Here is a 21,100-nt window from a genome sequence, read left to right as displayed (position 1 = left end):
CCATCTTAAGCATTAATCGATTTCAATTGTGTCATTGTCTTAACCATTTTTTTAAACGATTAATTTTAAAAATAATTATAACTTTATTTTTGAAAATTTGAGTTTTTTTATGAAATTTGATCTAATTTGGATTGGAGTCGCATCGACCTTTGGGATAGGTAGGTTGAATACCTAAAATTGTCTTTTAAAACAATTTTAAGAAAAACCATTTTTGAGACAAAAATTGATATGCATTTTCTAAAGATTTATTTTAAGGGTTCGGGAGTCAATTATGCGTGAGGAAGGATTAGTATCCCCACAGCGTCCAAAATTGGTACATGATCTCTTATATATCTTCGTAGTGGTGGAATTTGTAAATTCGAGTCGAAATTTAAAATGTGATAATTTTATCGAACATTGTTTAATTATTTTGAATCACAAAATTAGGTTCGATTTATTTTATGTTCATTTTTCGTTCAAATGTCGTATTGAATCATGCTACTTCGATCAAGTTTCACTTTTCACGCCCATTCTACGACGAGTGTTCTTGAAAATATACAAGTAAAATATTTAATAAAAATAAAGTTTAAAATGTAAAGATATTTTATTATTTCATAAGCATTGATGCCTTAAAAAAGTAGTAAAAATTTAAAACAAGTTCAATAAATATAAAATATATGCATATATAATGCAACACTCGTGTAACAAAATAAGGCATAAAAGTATACATATTTATTACATACAAAGCAAAAACAAAAATGTAATATGCTCACGTAATATGGCACAAAAACGTTTATATATATAGAATTTATAAATTAAAATGCAAAATAGTAAGTACATAATGCACAATCATGTATTTTATGGGAAATTTATATCTACAAAATATATACATAAATATATATATTGGTTAAGAAAATATATATATATATATATATATATATATTAAAAGTATAAGGATCTAAATAAAAAATACAAGGATCAATATGTACATTTACCTCATAAAATAATGATTAGATTGCAACTAGCAGAGATAATAAGTACTAATATGAAAATAAATTAACCCATGCACTTCACGCAAAAACCCTAACCTCTTAAACGACATCGTTTTGGGTGTATATATATATATATATATATATATCCCATTATAACATTTTTTCAACCATAGCCCATGTATTTTCCCTTAGTCGTTTTTTACTCTCACCCCCCTCTCATTTTGTTTCTCTCAACTGAGAGTGGAGATGAGTCTCCCACCGTCCTTGCCTCCCAAACGACCACGATAGAGGGACGACGATGGTTCAACGGACTCCCCTAGACTCCCTCTCTACACTCTATAGCAAACTAACACCCAAATCTAACCTAAACCTTCACAACCTCTCAAGAAATAAAACCCCAAAACAAAAAATAGGCTACCTTTAAGGTTCACGAGATCTTGTTGTCTCCGGTGGCATGATGGTGTTCGGATTTGAGAAGTAAAATCTCTTTCTCTTTTTTTTGGTCCAAACTTTCTTTCTTCTCCTCTGTTTTTTTTTTCATTTTTTGGGCCCTCCCCCACCCCATTTTTTTCATTGCATGCTTATATCTCCCCTTTTTCTTGTTTGGTGAGATTTGATGAAACTGATATACAGATGGTGAGGAAAATCAGGACATTTAATGTCCCAGATTTTCCGGTCCTAGGTAGATTTAGGTTTTTTAAAATATTAGATTTGGTTTGCTGATTTTCGCCCCCTTTTTTTGCTGTTGATGATGAGATGGAGCGATTGGATGACTTCGACAACAGTGTCATCGGTGATGAACGCTCTGACGGAGACTGCGAGAGGAGCTCCGAGGACGGCTCCAGCGGCAGGAGACTAGGAAACCTAGGATTTCAACAAACCCTAATCTCAATAGGTTTAGGCCTACTATTTGGGTGATGTAATTTGGACCAGATTGGGCTTGTAAATAAACATATTTAATAATAATAAGGCGGATGCAAAAATAGTGATTACAACTATATAGAATAGAAGGAAACTCTCATATATCATATATCAATATATCATACATCAATATAGAAATTCTCATATATATTTTTAATGAGATTTTGTTGGTTAAGAAAAAACAAGAAATGTAAAAATATATAACAAGAAAATAATAAATTTGAAAGAAATTTAAAATTTTGTATTGATTTTAAATCTTGATTATAATAACAAAACATGGAGATTTAATACTTAATATTGAGAAAGAAAAGGACAAGATAAAGAAGAAGTGATGATTATTAATTTAGATCATAATGGTGAATTAAAGAAAGAGTATAACAAAACATGGAGATTTAATGTTTTAAAATTGGGGAAGGAGATGATGAGATAAAGAAGATAATGATTTGAAAATTGTAATTTTTAAGGAAATATGACGTGAATAATAAATGTGTGTACTCATTTAATTGGTTAAGAACCATGGATGAGGTGGTAAAAAAGGTTCATGTAATAATTTCTCGTCAATGGACACTTATACAAGCCGACAGTGGCTTTGAAAAATAAAATACTTGTGTATAAATAATATCGAAAATAAATTGATATGAATATATTTAATTGGTTGAAATAATTGCTGACATGGTATAAAGAGTTCTTGAAACATTTTTTTTCTTATTTTAGACCTAAATTTTATCATATTAACATATAATTAGATAGTTTTGCAAGATACAAAAATAAAAAGAGCGATGCTCTTAGGCTTTTTTCTAGTTTAATTAGTGAATAATTATAATATATAAGCACAACAATAATAATAACAATGGCCTTAGGGTTTCTTTTTCTAGTTTACACCCCTTGGATCAAGTCGGGATTGCAAGGGAATCCCAGTCAATGGAATCCAGGTTTCGGATTCAAGGAAGATGCGAGGGGTGTATTTTTAGCGGCTTTCAAATCGAGATGCTTGATACCACCCCATTTGACCCTACCCTCAGTTTTAGCACCGAGTCCCCTATTGTCGATCTCGGCATAAAATGAGGTATCGAGTCCCACAGTGCCGTTCATCGGTGTGTACCCTTCAGGGGTGATGATATCGTCGATTTGGGATTGCATTATGATGGTGATGGCATATGGCTTCAAGGGTCGGGCGAGGTATGCCTTGTTCTTGTCCTTAACTGAGAGATAGTCCTTGTCGCCGGAGATTGTGCAGTTTTGGAGCACGATGGCGCTAAGGGTTTTCTCATCATTTCTCGCATGTCCCATGACGATGCAACTCTGGTTGGGAGCCGGCTTTCTTAGGATGATCTGGCAATTCTGGAATAAGCTCCTCCCGTCGCCGAAGATGATGTCCACTGTGCCGCTGATGGTGCAGTCGCGATAGTACTGCCTCTCTTTGTGGGCAAAAAGGGTGTCTTGATAGCCATTGAAGTGGCAGTTGTAGTAGACGGCCATGTCGCCGGATGATCTCAGGGCAACTGCTTGTTGACCTGCTATTCCGGCGGTGTTCTCGAAACCGATGTTTTTGGCTATGAAATGTTTGGCATTTACAGCTACCAAATACAAGAACACACATATCAAACTTAAATTATGGATACGTAACAATCGTATTATAATAATTTTAAAGATTACTATGACTTAATATCTTAATATATATACTAGTTACCGACAGTAGCGGTGTGGAATGTGGTAAGCTTATGAACTTCACTGCTCAAGTCGCCGGTGATGATGGTCTTAATCGGACCATCTCCGATAAGCATTACATTGTTCATTCCCATGGTAACGTTGACGTTCTCCTTGTAAATGCCCGCCTTAACGTAAATAACAAATAGTGTGGGATTATTCCTTTGAACTTCAGCCAAGGCCTTGTTGATGCTATCGTATTTGCCACTGCCATCTTTAGCAACGACGACGTTGGGCTTAATGTCCGCCGCCTGGAGGAGTCTTCGATCGCCAGAGTTCATCCACGTTGGGAAATCATCGTCGTTGCTGCTCGACAAGATCTTTCTTTTACGAGATTTTGTCTCATCCCACTGTGCGAAATCGTTGTCGTCGCTCGACAAAAGCTTTCGATCGCGGGATTTCATCCCCCACAGTGCGAAATCATCGTCGTTGCTGCTCGACAAGAGCTTTCTTTTAAGAGATTTTGTCGCAGCCCACTGTGCGAAATCGTCGTCGTCGCTGGACAAGAGCGTTCTTTTAAGAGATTTTGTCGCAGCCCACTGTGCGAAATCGTTGTCGTCGCTCGACAAGAGCTTTCGATCGCGGGATTTCATCCCCCACAGTGAGAAATCATCGTCGTTGCTGCTCGACAAGAGCTTTCTTTTAAGAGATTTTGTCGTGGCCCACTGTGCGAAATCGTTGTCGTCGCTCGACAAGAGCTTTCGGTCGCGGGATTTCATCCCCCACAGTGCGAAATCATCATTGTTGCTGCTCGACAAGAGCTTTCTTTTAAGAGATTTTATCGCAACCCACTGTGCGAAATCGTTGTCGTCGCTCGACAAGAGCTTTCGATCGTGGGATTTCATCCCCCACAGTGGGAAATCATCACCTGGTGGTTTGAAGAGTTCCCCGATCGACGACCACGAGAAGAGCTTTCGATCATGGGGTTCCATCCAACCCCACTGTGGGAAACCGTTGTCTTCTCTGCTGGACAAGAGCTTCCGTTCGAGACCAGTGATGTCGAGATTGTCGATGCCCGGGATGTTGAGGTCCTTGAGGATGGATGATATCCCAGACACTATGTGGAGGGAGTTACTGGTTAGCTCCTGTGACTTGTTCATGAGACTCCTCATCTTGTCCGCTGTCGTGCCGTTCTTCTCTTCGTACGAGTCTATGCATGTTTGTTGACTTGTGACAGCACCGCTCAGCCACACCTTGAGGTTCATAAGGTAATCATCGATCTTGCTCATGTCGTATTCACCGAGCGTCTTGAACGAGTTCTCGAGGTCGTCGATGGCGTAACCCATCACCTCTGGCAAACCTTAAAGGCATCCTTTGTCCCTTCATCCGTCTGCAACTCATGGATCGTTGCGGATTTCGACAACACCGCCTTTATCTCTATCACCGCTGCCTGAAAACTGGCCCTTATCAGCTCCTTGGTATCGGTCGAGTTCGACAGAGACAAGCTCTGCTCGCATGTCTCTTTATAATCCACGGGTTGGCAAAGTGCGTGTAGCTCCTTCTTAGAACTCGTCACACCCCCTCCACCGCCATCGCTCTTTCTCGAGGGGAGATTCACTCCTACCACCACGGCGACCACCACCGCCACTAGAAACACTGAACATATATTGATGATCGTAATGTTATTCGCCATGTTTAAACAGCTTCTCTTCGTTTTTAATGCATGAAATCGTAAAAACGATAAGAATAAAACTTCTTTCTTTCTCCCTTCTTTCCCCTCAATCCGAAGTAAGAAAAGAAAGAAGATTTATATCAGCTGTTGTGCGCTGATAATCCTTATTGTTTAAAGCCCTTTGAGCTCTTCGCTTGAATAATCTGTGCATTTCCAATGCCCTATTTATACTTCCCCAAATCACCATTTTTAGCTAACCCTTCCTTTCCTACGGATGAGAGTTTATCTCGAACTAACAAGAAAACCTACGTCTCTCACTTAATTTAAATCTAACTATTAAAAAATTAAATAAAATAAGGGCAAATTACACTAATAATCACTAATGTTTGAATAATTTTTTTCTATTGAAATTTCAAAAGAAACATATTGGTTAATAATATTACCGATTTGTAATAAAATGGTCACTAATGTTCATAACAAAATGATCACTCTACTGTTATCTCCATTAAATTGACGACGTAATAAAATTAATAAAAAAGTTAAATTTAACTTTTACCCATAAACTATTATTAAAATATCAATATGTCCTTAATTTTTTTTCTAACTTTCCCACGGGTCAGGCCTTAGGTGTATCTAAGAACAAGCCTGAGAATTAGGGTCAAAACCGAGAGAAAAAAAACAAGACTTTTGGTGTTGTACCCATTAATAAACAGAGGGTTTCTAATATGCGAGATTGAGGTGCATGCATCTCATGATAGCTTGGTAATTTACCATGTTAAGTTTGTAAAACATAGGGCTTTTGCCCTTAAGACTACAGACTTACGATCCAATACGACCAAACAAAATTGGAATAAGCTGTCAACAAAAGAACTCGCCAATACACTACCCCATACATATGTTGTACGCACCACTCCCCCATAGCAGTAGAAAACTTAGTCTAACATATATATGTGCGCGCCTGACAAATAAAGGAATAGGCGAAACGTTCGCTTGGTTAATTAATCACTTCATCAGTTCTTTTTGAGAATTTATGATGATCTGAATCTTTGCCCGATCAGAAGATGAGGGACATTAATTTATAAAAAATGACGAAATTAATTTACGGATTCTTTCAATCACATTATCATTGATCCAAATGAATTAAATACACCTATATTAATTGTTGGGACTGCCGATACATCCTTATGGTGCAATAGAAAATTAAACCGACGGTATCACCAATGATCCAAGTACAAAAATCGGAATCGGAAGGAAGAGATATGTTTATTTCACATTGGGTTCCTTGAATAGCATCAATACAACAGTAGTCACGATCAGTTTGAATCTAAGCCTCCACGAAAAACGTCTTGACCTCTACTCAGTTCACCCGGTTGAAAGCAGTTGAGAGCAATTTTTTTTCTCAAAATTGTTTTGAGAAAAATAACCTTAGGGTTTTGTTTCGAAAATCATAAAAGGAGTATAATTACCTAATTATATTCTTTTAGTTAAATTCAGCATTCTATATATAACTAAAATTACAACCCCCCCACACACACACACACATATATATATATATATATATATTAATTATACTTTTTATTCATGCACAATAAAATTGTACATGTGTAACTCATTTATAAGCTCTTTTTAATCTTGGGAGTGACCCTTCATGTTCTTGCAATATTAGTAGTAATTATTATAACCATTCTAATATTACAAACAATAAGTGACATCTAGCAATATATCATTGTCACCTAAGTTACAAGAAGTCATGATTCAACATAACATTTTCGTGACTAACTCTTTTAATGTATTATATCCTTTTGTACTTTATATCTATAATAAACACAAGTCTTAGAATAATCACACTTGTATAGACCATGTATTATTTCTTGATATCCAGAGCAGACTATAATAAACAATAATTTGTGATATTTCATATCAACTTATCGAGAATGTCATGCATTTCTAGTCTCACTCAATCAAGTGGTCTATGATATATTTCTTATTATGTAGGAAAGACAAATCTCATCTTGATCATTCACACACCACTACATATATCGTGATATGTTCAATATTAGTCTTTATAATGCAACCAGTTACGAAGCATGTTTAATTGTATCAAAACATACAACAATATATGTTGAGATAGTAATAATCTCAAGTCTGAGGGTCGTATTTATAGTCATCACTATGAGCAATATTGTGATTGTCACATATAGTCATAACAATATTATTATTCATTGATGAAAGGCTTTTACAAGTAAGTTATTGTTGCTTTGTGGTAGAATATAGTTATCTAATTGTTGTTTTGATTTGATAATATTACAAAAGAATAACCAATCGATAGATTTTTAAATATTAAAAGTTAAATTATTTTAAATTAAGACCAAATTAATAAAAATATATAAATTTTAGGACTACAACTATTATTATAACAAATCAAGTTCATCTTCTACTTTATTTTTATTGAATGTCGTTTCTGTAATAATATTATAATTTACTAATTAAATTATAACTTTATAAATATAAATATATAAAAACTAATAATCGAATAACTTGGATACCTTTTATTTTCTTTTTCTTTTTCTTTTGATTAATCTAGGTTAATCTAGGTTGATTGTAAGTGGTAGTATATGTTCTAAATACTTCAACCATTTATAATCAACGCTCAAACTCAAACCTGAGATCGCTAAAGATAACAATCATCACTTTAAACATTAAGATCGTATGATTCGTGTGACTTGTATACCTTTTATTTAGGGTAAACTATGCATTTAATACCTAAACTATTAGTTTTAGTCCGTTTTAGTACATAAACTTTTAATTTTTACAAAATCATATCTAATGTTTAGTTTTGAGTACCCCATTATTAAAAACTTAACGCGTTTAGTATTTGAACTATCAGTTTTTGTCTGTTTTAGTACCTAAACTTTTAATCTTTTCAAAACTTAACGTTAAATTTTGAATGGAGATACTAAAATGGAACAAAAACTAAAGTTTTGAACGGCGGGCTACTAAAATCACTACAACAAAATAGATTTGTAGCGGCGATTTTAGAGAAAATGTTGTTAATTCTTTACATATAGCGGCGTTTTTAGACAAACGCCGCGATATCCTAATATATAGGAAAACGCCAAAGAACTTGTGCAAGTTATAACAAAGGTTTTGCTAATTTTCCTATCTTTAGAGTTCCATCCTTGGTCGAGTTGCCAGTAAGAGATGAATTGCCCAGTAGTTTATGGGGCTTTCTAAATACTGATAGTCTGTTTTGGGTAGATCATTGTGAATGAATAGTTAAAACTTGGTTAAAACAAAATATTGCTATTTTTTATCTTTAATTTCTTCAATATTAATTTGGTTGTTCTTAAATTGATTTCGGGATGTGGCTGTAACCAGTGATGGATTTGCAAGTGAGCTCCAGCATGAAAAACATCAGGAACTTTTGATACATTATGTGATATCACAATCCCGTCATGTTGGGAGGGAGAGAGAACTAGAGCCATCGGTTCCTGACGAAGATGTCCCACATTGTCCTGAGCTAGAAAATATTTTTGCTGGCTCGTGGAATGTAAAGAAATCTATGCTAAAAAGGAAATGTATTTCTTTTCTTCTGCTTTTACAATGATATCAGACTATGCTCATGCACTCATACATGCTAACATAACTAATTCTTAACTGCACTCAACAGCCTTAACTGCATAACAGCTAACACCCTCAATTGTTCTCAACTGCATAACAGTCTATAGGCTTAACATTCTCCATGCTTTCTCTTCCTTCTTCTCTGCCAAATGGAAACACTTGTACTTTTGATCTAAACTGCTCAAACAATGGTCTGGACAGCGGCTCAGTAAGTCCATCTGCAACTTGATGGCTTGTTGGAACGTAGTTAACCATAACTTGTTTAGCAGCCACCTTTTCTCGCACAAAGTGAACATCAAGTTCCACGTGTTTGGCCTTTGCATGATACACTGGATTGTTGCTCATGGCCACAGCACCACTGTTTTCACACCAGATGTTTGGTACTCCTTGTTTCACAACACCCATATCTGACAAAAGAGCACCAACCCAAGCTACATCAGCTGCCGCATCAGCTACATGCGATACTCGACTTCCATGGTGGATCTTGAAATTGTCTTTTGCTTCTTAGAAGTTCAGGACACTAGGTTATCCCCTACAAACACGCAATGCCCAAATATGGACTTTCTATCATCAAGATTGCCACCCCAGTCTGCATCTGCAAAGACTATTATCTTCATATTTACTCCATATGGTGCTATCACTAACCCATAGTCAAGCGTTCCTGCAAGATACCAAAGTATCCTTTTAACAGCAACCAGTGACTCTGACGCGATGCATGCATGTATTGAGCTACTTGGTTCACACTGTAGGTGATGTCAGGCCGAGTATGACATACATATAGAAGTGCTCCAACAACGCTACGATACTCCTTTGCATTACATAATAAATCGCCAACCTCTTATTGTAACTTGCTTAATACCAACGCACATCCGCTTCTTTCAATTTCAATCCTAAGGAAATAACCGAGCTCTCCCAAGTCTTTTAATGAAAAAGCAAGGTCCAGCTCTCGAACCACATCATCAATCTCTGTGTTCAGTTTCCAGTAACTATGATCTCATCGACATAGACTAGCATATAGGTATACACACCATTGTTATTACGTATAAACAATGATGTATCAGCCCTGTATTCAATGAACCCCAACTAGAACAAACACTGCTTAAATCGTGCTTGCCAGTTCCTAGGAGCCTGTCGAAGTCCATACAGGGCCTTGTTCAGCTTACACACAAGCTTACTGCCATCTTCAGCATACTGCTCAAAGCCTGGTGGCTGTTGCATATACACATCCTCATGTAACTTTTCATTTAGAAATACGTTGTTAATGTCAATTTGGCGCATCTGCCACTGTCTTGTTACAGCTAACAACAAAACCACATGAATTGTGGAAACTTTAATTACCAGACTGAAGGTCTCGTGAAATCTTACCCTGGTACTTGCGAGTATCCCTTAGCAACCAAACGAGCCTTGTATCTCTGAACAGACCCATCTGGGTTAGTTTTCAGTTTGAACAACCATTTGCAGCCTACAACTGACCTCTCAGGTGGCAGTTTCATAACAGTCCATGTCCTATTGTTTTGCAACGCATTAAGCTCAGCATATACTGTGATTTCCAGTTAGGGGACTTCAACGCATCATAAACATTACCTGGCTCTACTGCCTCTGAAGATATCATGAGTAACTTAGGTCTAAAAACACCACACTTACTCCTTGTCATCATAGGATAAGTGTTTACAATATGTATATCTGGCATCAAGGATTCTTGTACAGCTCCATCATCAGTGTTTGAAACTACAAGCTCTTGCACAATGGCACCACCACTGTTTTTACCAGTTTGTTCATCAAAAACCACAACATCATTAGAGTTTTCCGTAGGACTAGACTCACCAGCAGTTTCAAGCATTCCATTAACCGAAGTGTCTTGCACACTTTTTGAAACCCTTTATAAATTATCTGAAGTACTTTACACAGGTCCATGCACTGTATCAGCAGCTCCCAAAGCATCTGTTATCGCTCGTAACTGCTGAATATCAGTTACAACCTCCAAATCAGCTGATTCTACTGCACTGCTGTTTGTAGTGACCTTGGTTGCCAAACCTGCAAATGGAAATACTGACTCATAAAATACAACATGACGCGAAACATAAATTTTTCCACTGGATGCAAGACACAAATATCCTTTGTGTTGTGAGTTGTAGCCCAGGAATGTGCAAACTTGAGACCTGAACTCAAGCTTATGAGTCTGAAATAACCTGAGGTGTGGGAAACATTTACACCCGAAGACCCTCATCGAGGTGTAATCAGGTTTTTTCCAAATAGCTTCTCATATGGGGACATGTCACTCAGTATCTTAGTTGGAAGTCTATTAATAGTGTGAACTGTAGTCATAGCAGCATAAAGCCAATATTGTATAGGCATGGACGCTTGAGCTAATAAAACTAAGGCCAGCTCAATGATATGTATGTGCTTCCTCTCCACAACTCCATTCTACTCGTAAGTATGGGGGCACGAGAGCCTATGATTGATGCCATCTTGCAGTAAAGCACGAGACAAGCTCCTGTACTCACCACCCCAATCGCTTTGAACCGATTTTATCGTCACACCAAATTGGTTCAGCACTAGTTTTTGAAACAACCGAGACACTATCACAGCTTGAGCCTTATTGTGCATGAAATAAATCCACGTGTGTCTTGAGTAGGTATCAAAAAACGTCAGATAATACTTAAATCCTTTGGAGACAACATGAGTCGGTCCCTAAAGGTTAGTGAACACTAATTCAAATGGAGCACAATAAACATAAGTAGAACTAGGAAATGGCAGCTTGTGACTCTTGCCAATGCAACAAGCATCACATTTTTCATTATATTTGAGGAAAATGATACATCAATATCCTTACAAGCTTTGACAATAGTGTTATAAGTGGTATGTCCTAACCTCCTATACCAAATAGTATACAGATTACTAACACCAGCGAGATTAATTTGGGTTTTTTCACAGACACTTGATGAACTAGCCTCGGAAAACACATACAAGCCATCCTTGACTTTCCCCAAAAGCAACACTTCACCTGTGGAGCTATCTCGAACATAACAGCCATGCGCATGAAATTCAAAATACACCTTATTGTCCCTAGCACACTTTAAAACCGAAAGCATATTATTTGTCACACCAGGTACATGTAAAAGATCATTAAAAATAACTGTCGAGATAACGAGGGTAAAGCTGCATTACCAACCATGTTAACTGCTAATGACATGCTATTACCCACAACAAGATTACATGGGCCAAAGTGTTCAGTTTGGTGAGTAATGTTCTTGGATTCAGGTGTAACATGATATGTAGCACCCGAATCAACCACCCATTGATTCGAGCTAGTTACTAATTCAGCATGAGCCGAGGAAGCATCTTGAGCTATTCCACGTATCTTAGCTTGGCAACACTCACAGTTGGTATTCTCCACTGTGGTAAAATTAGCACCAGTTGTTCCTTGCTTAGGACGAAACTGCCCAACCTCATCATCAAGACCATTGAAGTTTTCATCGAACCTATGCCAACACCTATTGACAAGGTGCCCAATCTTGCCACAAAGTTGGAATTGAACACGTGGTCTCCCTCGACCACGCCCCGTGGAACATCCGTCAGACTGATATCGATATACTGAATTACGATTACCATTAGCAGTATTATTCACTGATCCATGAGCCACATGTGCACTTGCAACAATATATTCTTCTTGGGCAGTAAACCCAGCTAGTTGTGTTTCAGCATCAATTAGCATAGTATGAATTCTATCTAAGAAAAGAGACTCACCACTGGACGTTATGACAACCATGAATGGTTGGTAGTCCCTTGGGAGTCCTTTAAGAATGCTGGCAACGTGTTCTATAGTAGGAACTGGGCTGCCACAAGACGCCAATGCATCACACACCTCCTTAACCTTAGTAAGGAACACCCTAATACTGTCATTTCCATTTCTAAGTGACTGCAGTTTATAGTGTAGGTTCATAACCGACGTTGTAGACTGATTCACAAAAAAATACAAGATTATACTCTAAACAGCATCAGCCGTTTCAGCACCAACGAACTGCGGCAGGAGGTGACTGCTAATGGTGGATAAGAGCCAGGAAGCCACAGCACTGTCCTGAGTAACAAAATCTTCATATACATTGTTAGCAGTCAGCACACCATTATCATTAAGAACCATTGCAGGTGGAGATTGCATTACACCAGTCAACAATCCCTCTAAACGATGACTTCTCACAGTAAGAAGTATATGTTGCTTCCATAGTAGAAAGTTTGATTCATCAAGAACTACATTCACTCTCTTATTGGTGAACATCTTCACTAATTCTTGAAGCAGCCTTCAGTCAGTGGAACAACAACTTCAAGCAGAAGCCTCTTTTCAACTACGCAACACGACTCCTCCTCCAGGATGAATGGCGAATGATACCATGTAAAGAAATCTATGCTAAAAAGGAAATGTATTTATTTTGTTCTACTTTTACAATGATACCATACTATGCTTATATAGTTTTACAAGATAGCTCATGCACTCATACATGCTAACGTAACTAATTCTTAACTGCACTCACAGCCTTAACTGCATAACAGCTAACACCCTTAACTGTTCTCAACTGCATAACAACCTATAGGCTTAACATGGAACAGGTTGCAATCATGTTCTCTCATTTCAAAACTATGTTTTTTGATAGCTTTTCTGTTCCAATTTCTTCATCCCACTTGCATCTAATTTGTTTCTGTTATTTCCATTTGATCTCTATTTCTATATATTAGGGTCATTTTTTCAGTTGTCTTGCCTGGTAATTTCTTTTTGGTAGAGGCGGAGCGCCCCTTGTGGTTTTGATCCTTAACAAGTGGTCGGAAGCCATGGACAAAGAAAAACTGTCGGAGAATGAAGTGGTTAAAGCAGTACACAGACTTGTAACGAGTGTAAACCGAGTGGTGGAATAGCATAATGCGAATATGTAACAAAGGATTGTTGCTGATAAGGTTATGGAAAAGAAAGTAAAGATGTTGGAAAAATAGGGACAGCAGATGCAGCAAAGGACTTATAGTGAAAATCGAAACTGAAGCGAGGGAAGTAGAGAGAGAAGCAATGTATCATAAAAAATGTAAAGACTTTCAAAATCAACTTCAAGCTATGATGCAGATGATACGACAAAATCAACCCCATAGTCCACTATCTTAGGTGTATTTTAGATATATGTTTTGTTTGTTCTAGTTAACAATGTTGAACTACATTATATTTCACTTTAATGTAAACTTTGATTTATTATTATGGATTTCAAGTTTATTGGATAATGCTACAATTTTAAATTTTAAATTTGAGTAATAAAAGAACAGAAAACAATATTTGAAAAATCAGTTTTAATTAGCGGCGTTTGTATAATAAAATGCCACTAAATACATGGTTAATACCGACGTTTGTAGAACAAAATGCCACTAAAGTTCAAGATCTTTTGTGGCGCTTACACAGAAAACACCGCTAAAGATTTAGCAGCGTTTTTGTGAACATTTAGCAGCGTTTTTGTGAACAAACGCCACGAAAGAAAAAATAAATAGCGGGATTTTGAAGAAATGCCGCTAAAGATCATAACTTTTAGCGGCATTTGTGAAAAACGCCGCTAAAAAGCATAAGCTTTAGCAGATTTTGCGGCTTTTTTTAACGGCGCTTTTTGCGATTATTTTTTTGCTCGAGCAGGGTTTTTTGCGTGCTTAAAAACGTTGCTAAAAACTTATTTTGTTATAGTAAATGATATAAAAACTAAATTTTAGATATTATTTTAAAAGAATTAATAATTTAAGTATTAAAACATACTAAAATTTAAATTTAAATATTAAACTTGTAATTTAATATTTTATTTATTAAGAAAGGTGTCCAACAAAAACATGACAAAGTCAAAACGTAACAACCCAAAAGAACGTGAGTTGTGTCAACGGAGTTCCGTTTGTTCTTTTCTGTATAAGTCGCGTTTGATTGATTTATGCATTGGATTCTTTTGGTTGCCTTTCCACACTAAAAGCTGTGCAAACCGCGTTGATAAACAGAAGCAAACGACTTTAGATTATAATTTATGATAAGTTACGTGTTTAGTATTTAAATTATTAATTTTAATATTTAATATTTTAATTTTTTTATAAAATTATTTAATATTTAGTTTTATTTTATTTTAGTATCCCGTTAAAATTTTAATATTAAATTTTGAAAAAAAATTAAAAGTTTAGGTACTGAAACAGGTCAAAATTGATAATTTATGTATTAAACGCGTTAAATTTTTAACAACGGATACTAAAATAAAACAAAAACTAAACTTATACATGATTTTAAAAAAAAGTAAGAGTTTAAGTACTAAAACGATCGATAGTTTAAATAATACACATAATTTACCCTAGAATTTAATTTAAATTAATTGTTTTTATAAGGAAAAAATAGTTTAATAATATTTGTAAAATATAATATTCTCATGTAAGATGTAAGATTGATTATTTTCTCATCTAAAATAAATATAATATAACCAATAACTAATTTGTCTCGTAAGATTAAACTCTAAATCCTTAAGTTTAGGAGTTTAACATTAACTTTTTCTATTAGAACAAACTAAGTTGAAAGAGTCACCCTTTCTCTACGGTATCCAATTTATATTAGTCGATCAATGAATCAGATATCATTAATTAATTAAAAAAATAAATACATTATAACCAACAATTAGTTGGTTTAATGGGATGGACAATAGATCTGTTAAACAAGTTCAATAGATCTGTTAAACAAGTTCAGGGATTCAAATCTTGACATTTACAAATGGAGCAAACTGTATTAAGAGATTCTCACTTACCTCTTCAATACATGATCTGAATTAGTCTATCAATAAATCAAATATCAATTAATTAAAAAAAATAAATACAATATTATATTATACAAAAAAAAATTCAGAAAGCACAATAATTTCTAAAAGATAATGTCTTCTCTAAATTTCATATATACATACAAAATTATGCCTTCCCAAAAAATACTAAAAACATCGTATCTAATAAACAAAAGAAAAAATATATATTAATTTAATCAAATTTGTACGCAAACACAAAATATCTTACAATCAAATATTCCCGATAGTCAACAACCAAAATCTGCCACGTGTACTTTCTCATCCTTTTCAGATAACCTTCAGCCTGATTGGACTGTCTCGATAAGCTAAAAATAGCCACGTGACTAAAACTTGTTTCTCTGAGTCACTCCCCGAGTCAACTATGACTTTGCCGAGTCTCGTCTACTCCTCGCTCCATATCCGACTCGGATACGGTGGCGTTTATTGGTGAAGGGCAAGGACTCGTCCCACTGCCTCTCCTGTCTCTACTCAGTATCCTCTTAAACGACAATATTCTACTCATCGGCGATTTATAAGATTGACTCGACCCCGAGTCACACCCACTCGACTCACCTATGAAACCTTCGATATTCCGTTTAGGGACCTCAATTGATAGCTTCCTCCCGAACCCGACTGCTGACGATCCAGCTGGTCCATCCTCCTGTTGACACGTGGTACACAGGTCGGATCCTGGATTCGATCCGGATTCCCCGCCCGACGATTCGTTAATCGTGATAACTAAATCTCCCGGGTTATCGGACACGGGTACGGATTCTTCAACGGAGGTCCGACAAAGAGGACACGTGGAGTGAGAGTGAAACCACATGTCGATACACCCCAAATGAAAACTATGGTTGCACTTGGGCAAGACCCGACCCGATTCGTTCTCTTCGAATTCCGACAAGCAAACGGCGCACTCGAGGACGGGATCCGGATGCGTCTGGGAGGAGAAGGTGAATACGGGGAGCGACTTGAGAACACGCGAGTCGAGGCCGCGCGAGGCGGCGGCGGCGGCGGGGTTCGCGTCGTGGTTGATGTATAATACGATCTGTGACCGGCGACGGCGGCGATTGCGAGAATGACGGCGGCGAGCTCTTTCAAGGTACCAGCGGGCGTAGATATGGAGGGCGAACATGAGCACCACGACGAAAAACAAGACGACGATGCCGCTGAGCATGATTTTGCCGCTCAGAGCGTAGCTGCTGCCGTAGTGAGTATCGTCGTCGTTACCGGGAGGGAAGCCAGAAGGGTTCCTGATTCCATTGTTGTTTCCACTCATGGCCTCCAAGCTTTTCTTTTCTCGGTGCCTTCTGTTTGGTTAGAAAGAAAATGGGCGGAAAAGAGAAAATAATTTGGAGGATAAAAAGGAAATGGAAGCAGAGGAAAGTTCTTGAGGGTTTCTTAAGTAAAGGGATTTGAATTTCCTTGCACCTGCCATTTCAGTCTACCACCAGCACGTCACCTTTGACGCGGGATTACGTTAATTTACTTCAATGCCCCTTTCTATTTAGTGTAGCAACTCACACTAATCCAACACTTGGTAGTGGTGGTTAAGGATAATAATTCGATTCGAATCTGATGTGTTTCGATTAGTCTGATTTTTCTTTAAAAATTTGGGTTTGGATCGGATTTTATAAATGATAAGATCAAGTTTGATTTTCAAGATGAGAAATAAAAATTAAAAGGAAATGAATGATATAACACATTTGAAATATATTATTAGAATTTATCATCATAAATTTTAAATATGAACTATAAAAAAGAAATGAATGATAGAAAACATTTGAAATTGTTATACGAAAGGATGGTTTTAGGTGCGGGTGATTGTCCTCTTCAAAATTTTAAAATTATCATATATTTCAGATTTGTTTAATATTTTTTATTGAAAATATGTTTTTGTTCTCTAGAATTTTACGCGTCCTTGAAATTTTATTAATTTAAATTCGTTATCTAACATAAAATCTTGTGTCCGTCTCTGATTATAGGGAAATTTAAGATAATATATAGGATTTTTTATTTTTATATATATAAATATCATTGTTCTATTTCTTCCTTAGTATTGATTATCAGTATTAATTATCATGGTAGTTAGCCTTTCGCATCAGAAGCTTATTTGAGAGGACCATGCGAAAACAGGAAAAATTATATTCTGGATCCCTATATTATATTTAAATGTGAGATTTAACCCTTTCACCTTAATTTAATACAACTAAATCCTTTTATTCTTAAAAATCCCTTTGTGGTAACTTTGTTGAACTATATTTTATAATGATTTGATATAACAAATTAAATGCAAAATGTTTTTGGACTTAATTGAATTTGTTCAAAGATTTCAAAAATAATTCAAAGTCCATTAAACTAAGATTTGAGCACAAAATTGTTTTTCAAAGTCCATTAACTTAGTGAATTTGTTGGAAAATCCTAAGTGATGAGCTTAGGTAGTGGATGTAGATTTAATTGTGAAGTCGAACCACTATAAATCCTTATGCAAATTTCCTTATCTTTATACTCATTACTCCTTAAATTTTAAATTGTCAATTCACCCCCTCAAAGTAAATCATTCGTTTGTCAATTTGAGCTTCTTAAATTCTAACAAACTTAGATTAAAAAAATTTAATCGGAACCGTCAATAACATTAACTACTTGGTCTAACTAATTAAACTGTAAAAATAGAGAGACTAAATTTACCAAATTAAAATATGGTAACTTAGATTCAAACATAACAGAAGGATCACAATCATAATTTAACCCAAAAATATTATACCTCATCCACAACTTAAAATATCCAAGGCACGTGGTGCTTTGACGTGATGTTTCCATTCACATTTACCAGAGAATTCAATTCACTACAGCATCTTTCACACATAATGGTTTGTCTGAAATAAAGAAGGGTTGGCACTGGGTGTGATTATCGAGCGGGTAGGTCACGAGTTAGGTTGCGTTCGACTCGTAATCGTTAAAAAAAATTTGTTGTTTGACTCGACTAGTTGCTCGTTAAACTCGTTAAAATTTTGTTCAACTCATGCTCATTAAAAAACTTATTGATTGACTCATTGCTTGTTAAGCTCGTTACTCGTAAGTTCGATGCTCGTTACTCGTAAGTTTGATGCTCGTTTACTCATTAAGCTCGATGCTCGTTGTTCACCTCATTGCTCGTTAAGATCGATGCTCGTTAAGATCGATGCTTGTTGCTTGTCCCGTTGCTCGTTAAGTTCACTGAAATTTTTAACTTATTTTCTTAACTATAGGTAAAATCTACTAATACACTATACATAGCTTAATATAAACATAAATTAATAAATTTAATCAAAAAAATTATCAAAAGAGTGTCCGAAGTATTTTCAAAATATAAATTCCAAAGTAACAATCTACAATTACATTAAAATAATAAATAGTGTTTGATTTTTTAATGTAGTAAAATATTAATTAATAATTTAGTATTTTTTTGTTGTTTATTAAAAATTAATAGATTAGTAATTTATCACATTTTTTATTATCTATTAGTAAATTAGTAATTTTTTGAATGAAATAAATTTTTAAGATAACTACTAAAAAATTAACGAGTTACTCACGAACTTATCGAGTCGAGTTTGACTTTGCTCGACTCAACTCGTTAAGGTCTCGCGTCGAGTTCGAATTCGAATTAAGTCAACCCGAGTCGAGTTTTTATCGAGTTTTGACTGAATTGAGTTCAAACTGCTCAACGTTAAAAATTGACGGTCACCTGCTTTTTCATTGCGTTTCAAACTTATATTTTTCGTTAAAAATTGACAGTATTCTGAGCTTAACGTTAACGTGTTAATTGTGATATGATAAAATTTGATCCTAAAATCTCAAACGACTATTTTATCTCAGTCATCATGCTAACGTTCAATTTAGACAACCACTACTTTTTAACCGAAAAAGATGACTTTAGAATATAATAAATAGTTGAGTGATTGTTTATAACTTTTAATAGTCGATGGACTTAATAAAATAATATTTTATAATTAAAAATTTTATTTTATAATTTTTAATAGTTGAAAAACTTAATAAAACGATATTATGTACTCGGAACCATTTGGATATGATAACCACATTTTTCAGTAAATTCTTAGTTCAAATAAGTAGTATGCCCATCTGAAATCCAAAGGATTTGCCACTATCCAACGGCCGTTCCCACAAAAAAGAAGGCCAAAAATCTATTTCCCTTGTCTTATAAACTTGACCAAAATACAACTTCGTCGGCAAATTTTCATACCCATAGAGCAAAAATAAGAGAAAAAAATTGTCAAACAAGTCCCCAATCTTCCCCATGATTAAGCCTCAACACTTCAGTGACTATGGCTTTGACCCTCAAATCGACTATTTTCAGGTCCCCAAAGAAGTTCTTTTTTTACAAAAAGCTTCCATTTTTATGATTCTCTGTTATCTTCTTCACTAATCCATTTTCAATTTTTTTTAAAAACCCCAGGTTTTGGAAGAAGCAAGGAAGCACAAGAAAGAATCATCATCATCATCGAGATCCATTGATTCCCTCCACTTCAAGCTCCAGAAAACCGTTTCAAAAGACGAACACTTTTCCCGGAAAACAAACAGTCTCAAGGCCAATAACAAGAAGAAACGTTGGTGGTGGAAAAAACGACCTCTTTTTCTTCAAGTGGAAGAATGGGGTTGTAGTATTAGTGGTCTAGATCTTGGGTCGAGCCCGACGTTCATCGAGCCTGGGCTCGAGCTTTCCGAGCTTCGATATCGGGTCCGGTTTACGTAACCGATAGCCGAAGCGGTTCGGGTTCAACCACACCCTGTAGAATCACTAACCGTCCATCTTCAGGTCCATTGGAGACTCCATATTTGAGTCTCAGGGAACTTAACATGGGGAAACAGCAAAGGGTTTCCACTTCTGCAATGCCCATATTTCTGGTCTCTTGAGGAATTCATCTTGTTTTTAAGGTCCCTTTTAATGGCAGAATACAGCTTCAACTCCATGATTGTTGCTGCTAAAGCTTGAAGCTTCAACTCCATCAAGTATTAAACGAAAAAAAGGACGAGTTTGGATTACAATGACTATTTGAGTTATCATTTTATAACTTTTAATAGTCGGAGCAAAAAAGAAATGTCATATAATCGAATGATCATTTTATAATTTTTAATAGTCGAGAGATTTAATAAACCAACATTCTGTAATCAAGGGTTTATTTGTATATTTTACCCTAAAAACATTAGTTGGATGACCAAAATAAAAATATAAGAATAAACGAGATACCAAATATGTTATTTACCCTAAACTTTATTGTGGCCTGCACTACAAACTTTTCCTACCTGTTGATATTTACGTAACTTGTTCCTTGCACATGGGATAATTTACATGGCTTTGTGTTTGAAAACTATTTGACCAATCCCCCCCCAATCTATTAAAGCTTTTGTCCAATTAAAATTGGATAAAAATAACTTTTATCGAGTTTTGT

At 35.7% G+C, this 21,100-nt stretch overlaps 1 protein-coding gene and 2 pseudogenes across 1 annotated transcript; 1 reads left to right on the top strand and 2 right to left on the bottom strand.

Annotated features, from left to right (window-relative positions):
- Positions 1-1,604: 1,604 nt before the first annotated feature.
- On the top strand, positions 1,605-20,564 carry LOC120213667 (annotated as a pseudogene).
- LOC120213883 lies at positions 2,690-5,342 on the bottom strand (annotated as a pseudogene).
- Positions 15,806-17,019, bottom strand: LOC120213884 (RING-H2 finger protein ATL2-like). Its single transcript, XM_039211928.1, has one exon. The coding sequence runs from the start codon at positions 16,930-16,932 to the stop codon at positions 16,030-16,032; it is 903 nt and encodes a 300-aa protein (XP_039067859.1). The 5' UTR covers positions 16,933-17,019; the 3' UTR covers positions 15,806-16,029.
- Positions 20,565-21,100: the final 536 nt, after the last annotated feature.

This window comes from Hibiscus syriacus, unplaced genomic scaffold, assembly GCF_006381635.1.
Source record: "Hibiscus syriacus cultivar Baekdansim isolate YM2019G1 unplaced genomic scaffold, ASM638163v2 tig00110044_pilon, whole genome shotgun sequence".
In the NCBI taxonomy this organism is placed as follows: Eukaryota; Viridiplantae; Streptophyta; class Magnoliopsida; order Malvales; family Malvaceae; genus Hibiscus; species Hibiscus syriacus.
This window is presented reverse-complemented; position numbering and strand designations above follow the sequence as displayed.

Excerpts from the sequence above, each read along its gene's own strand:
- LOC120213884 (XM_039211928.1), bottom strand. The coding sequence starts at position 16,932 with ATGAGTGGAAACAACAATGGAATCAGGAACCCTTCTGGCTTCCCTCCC.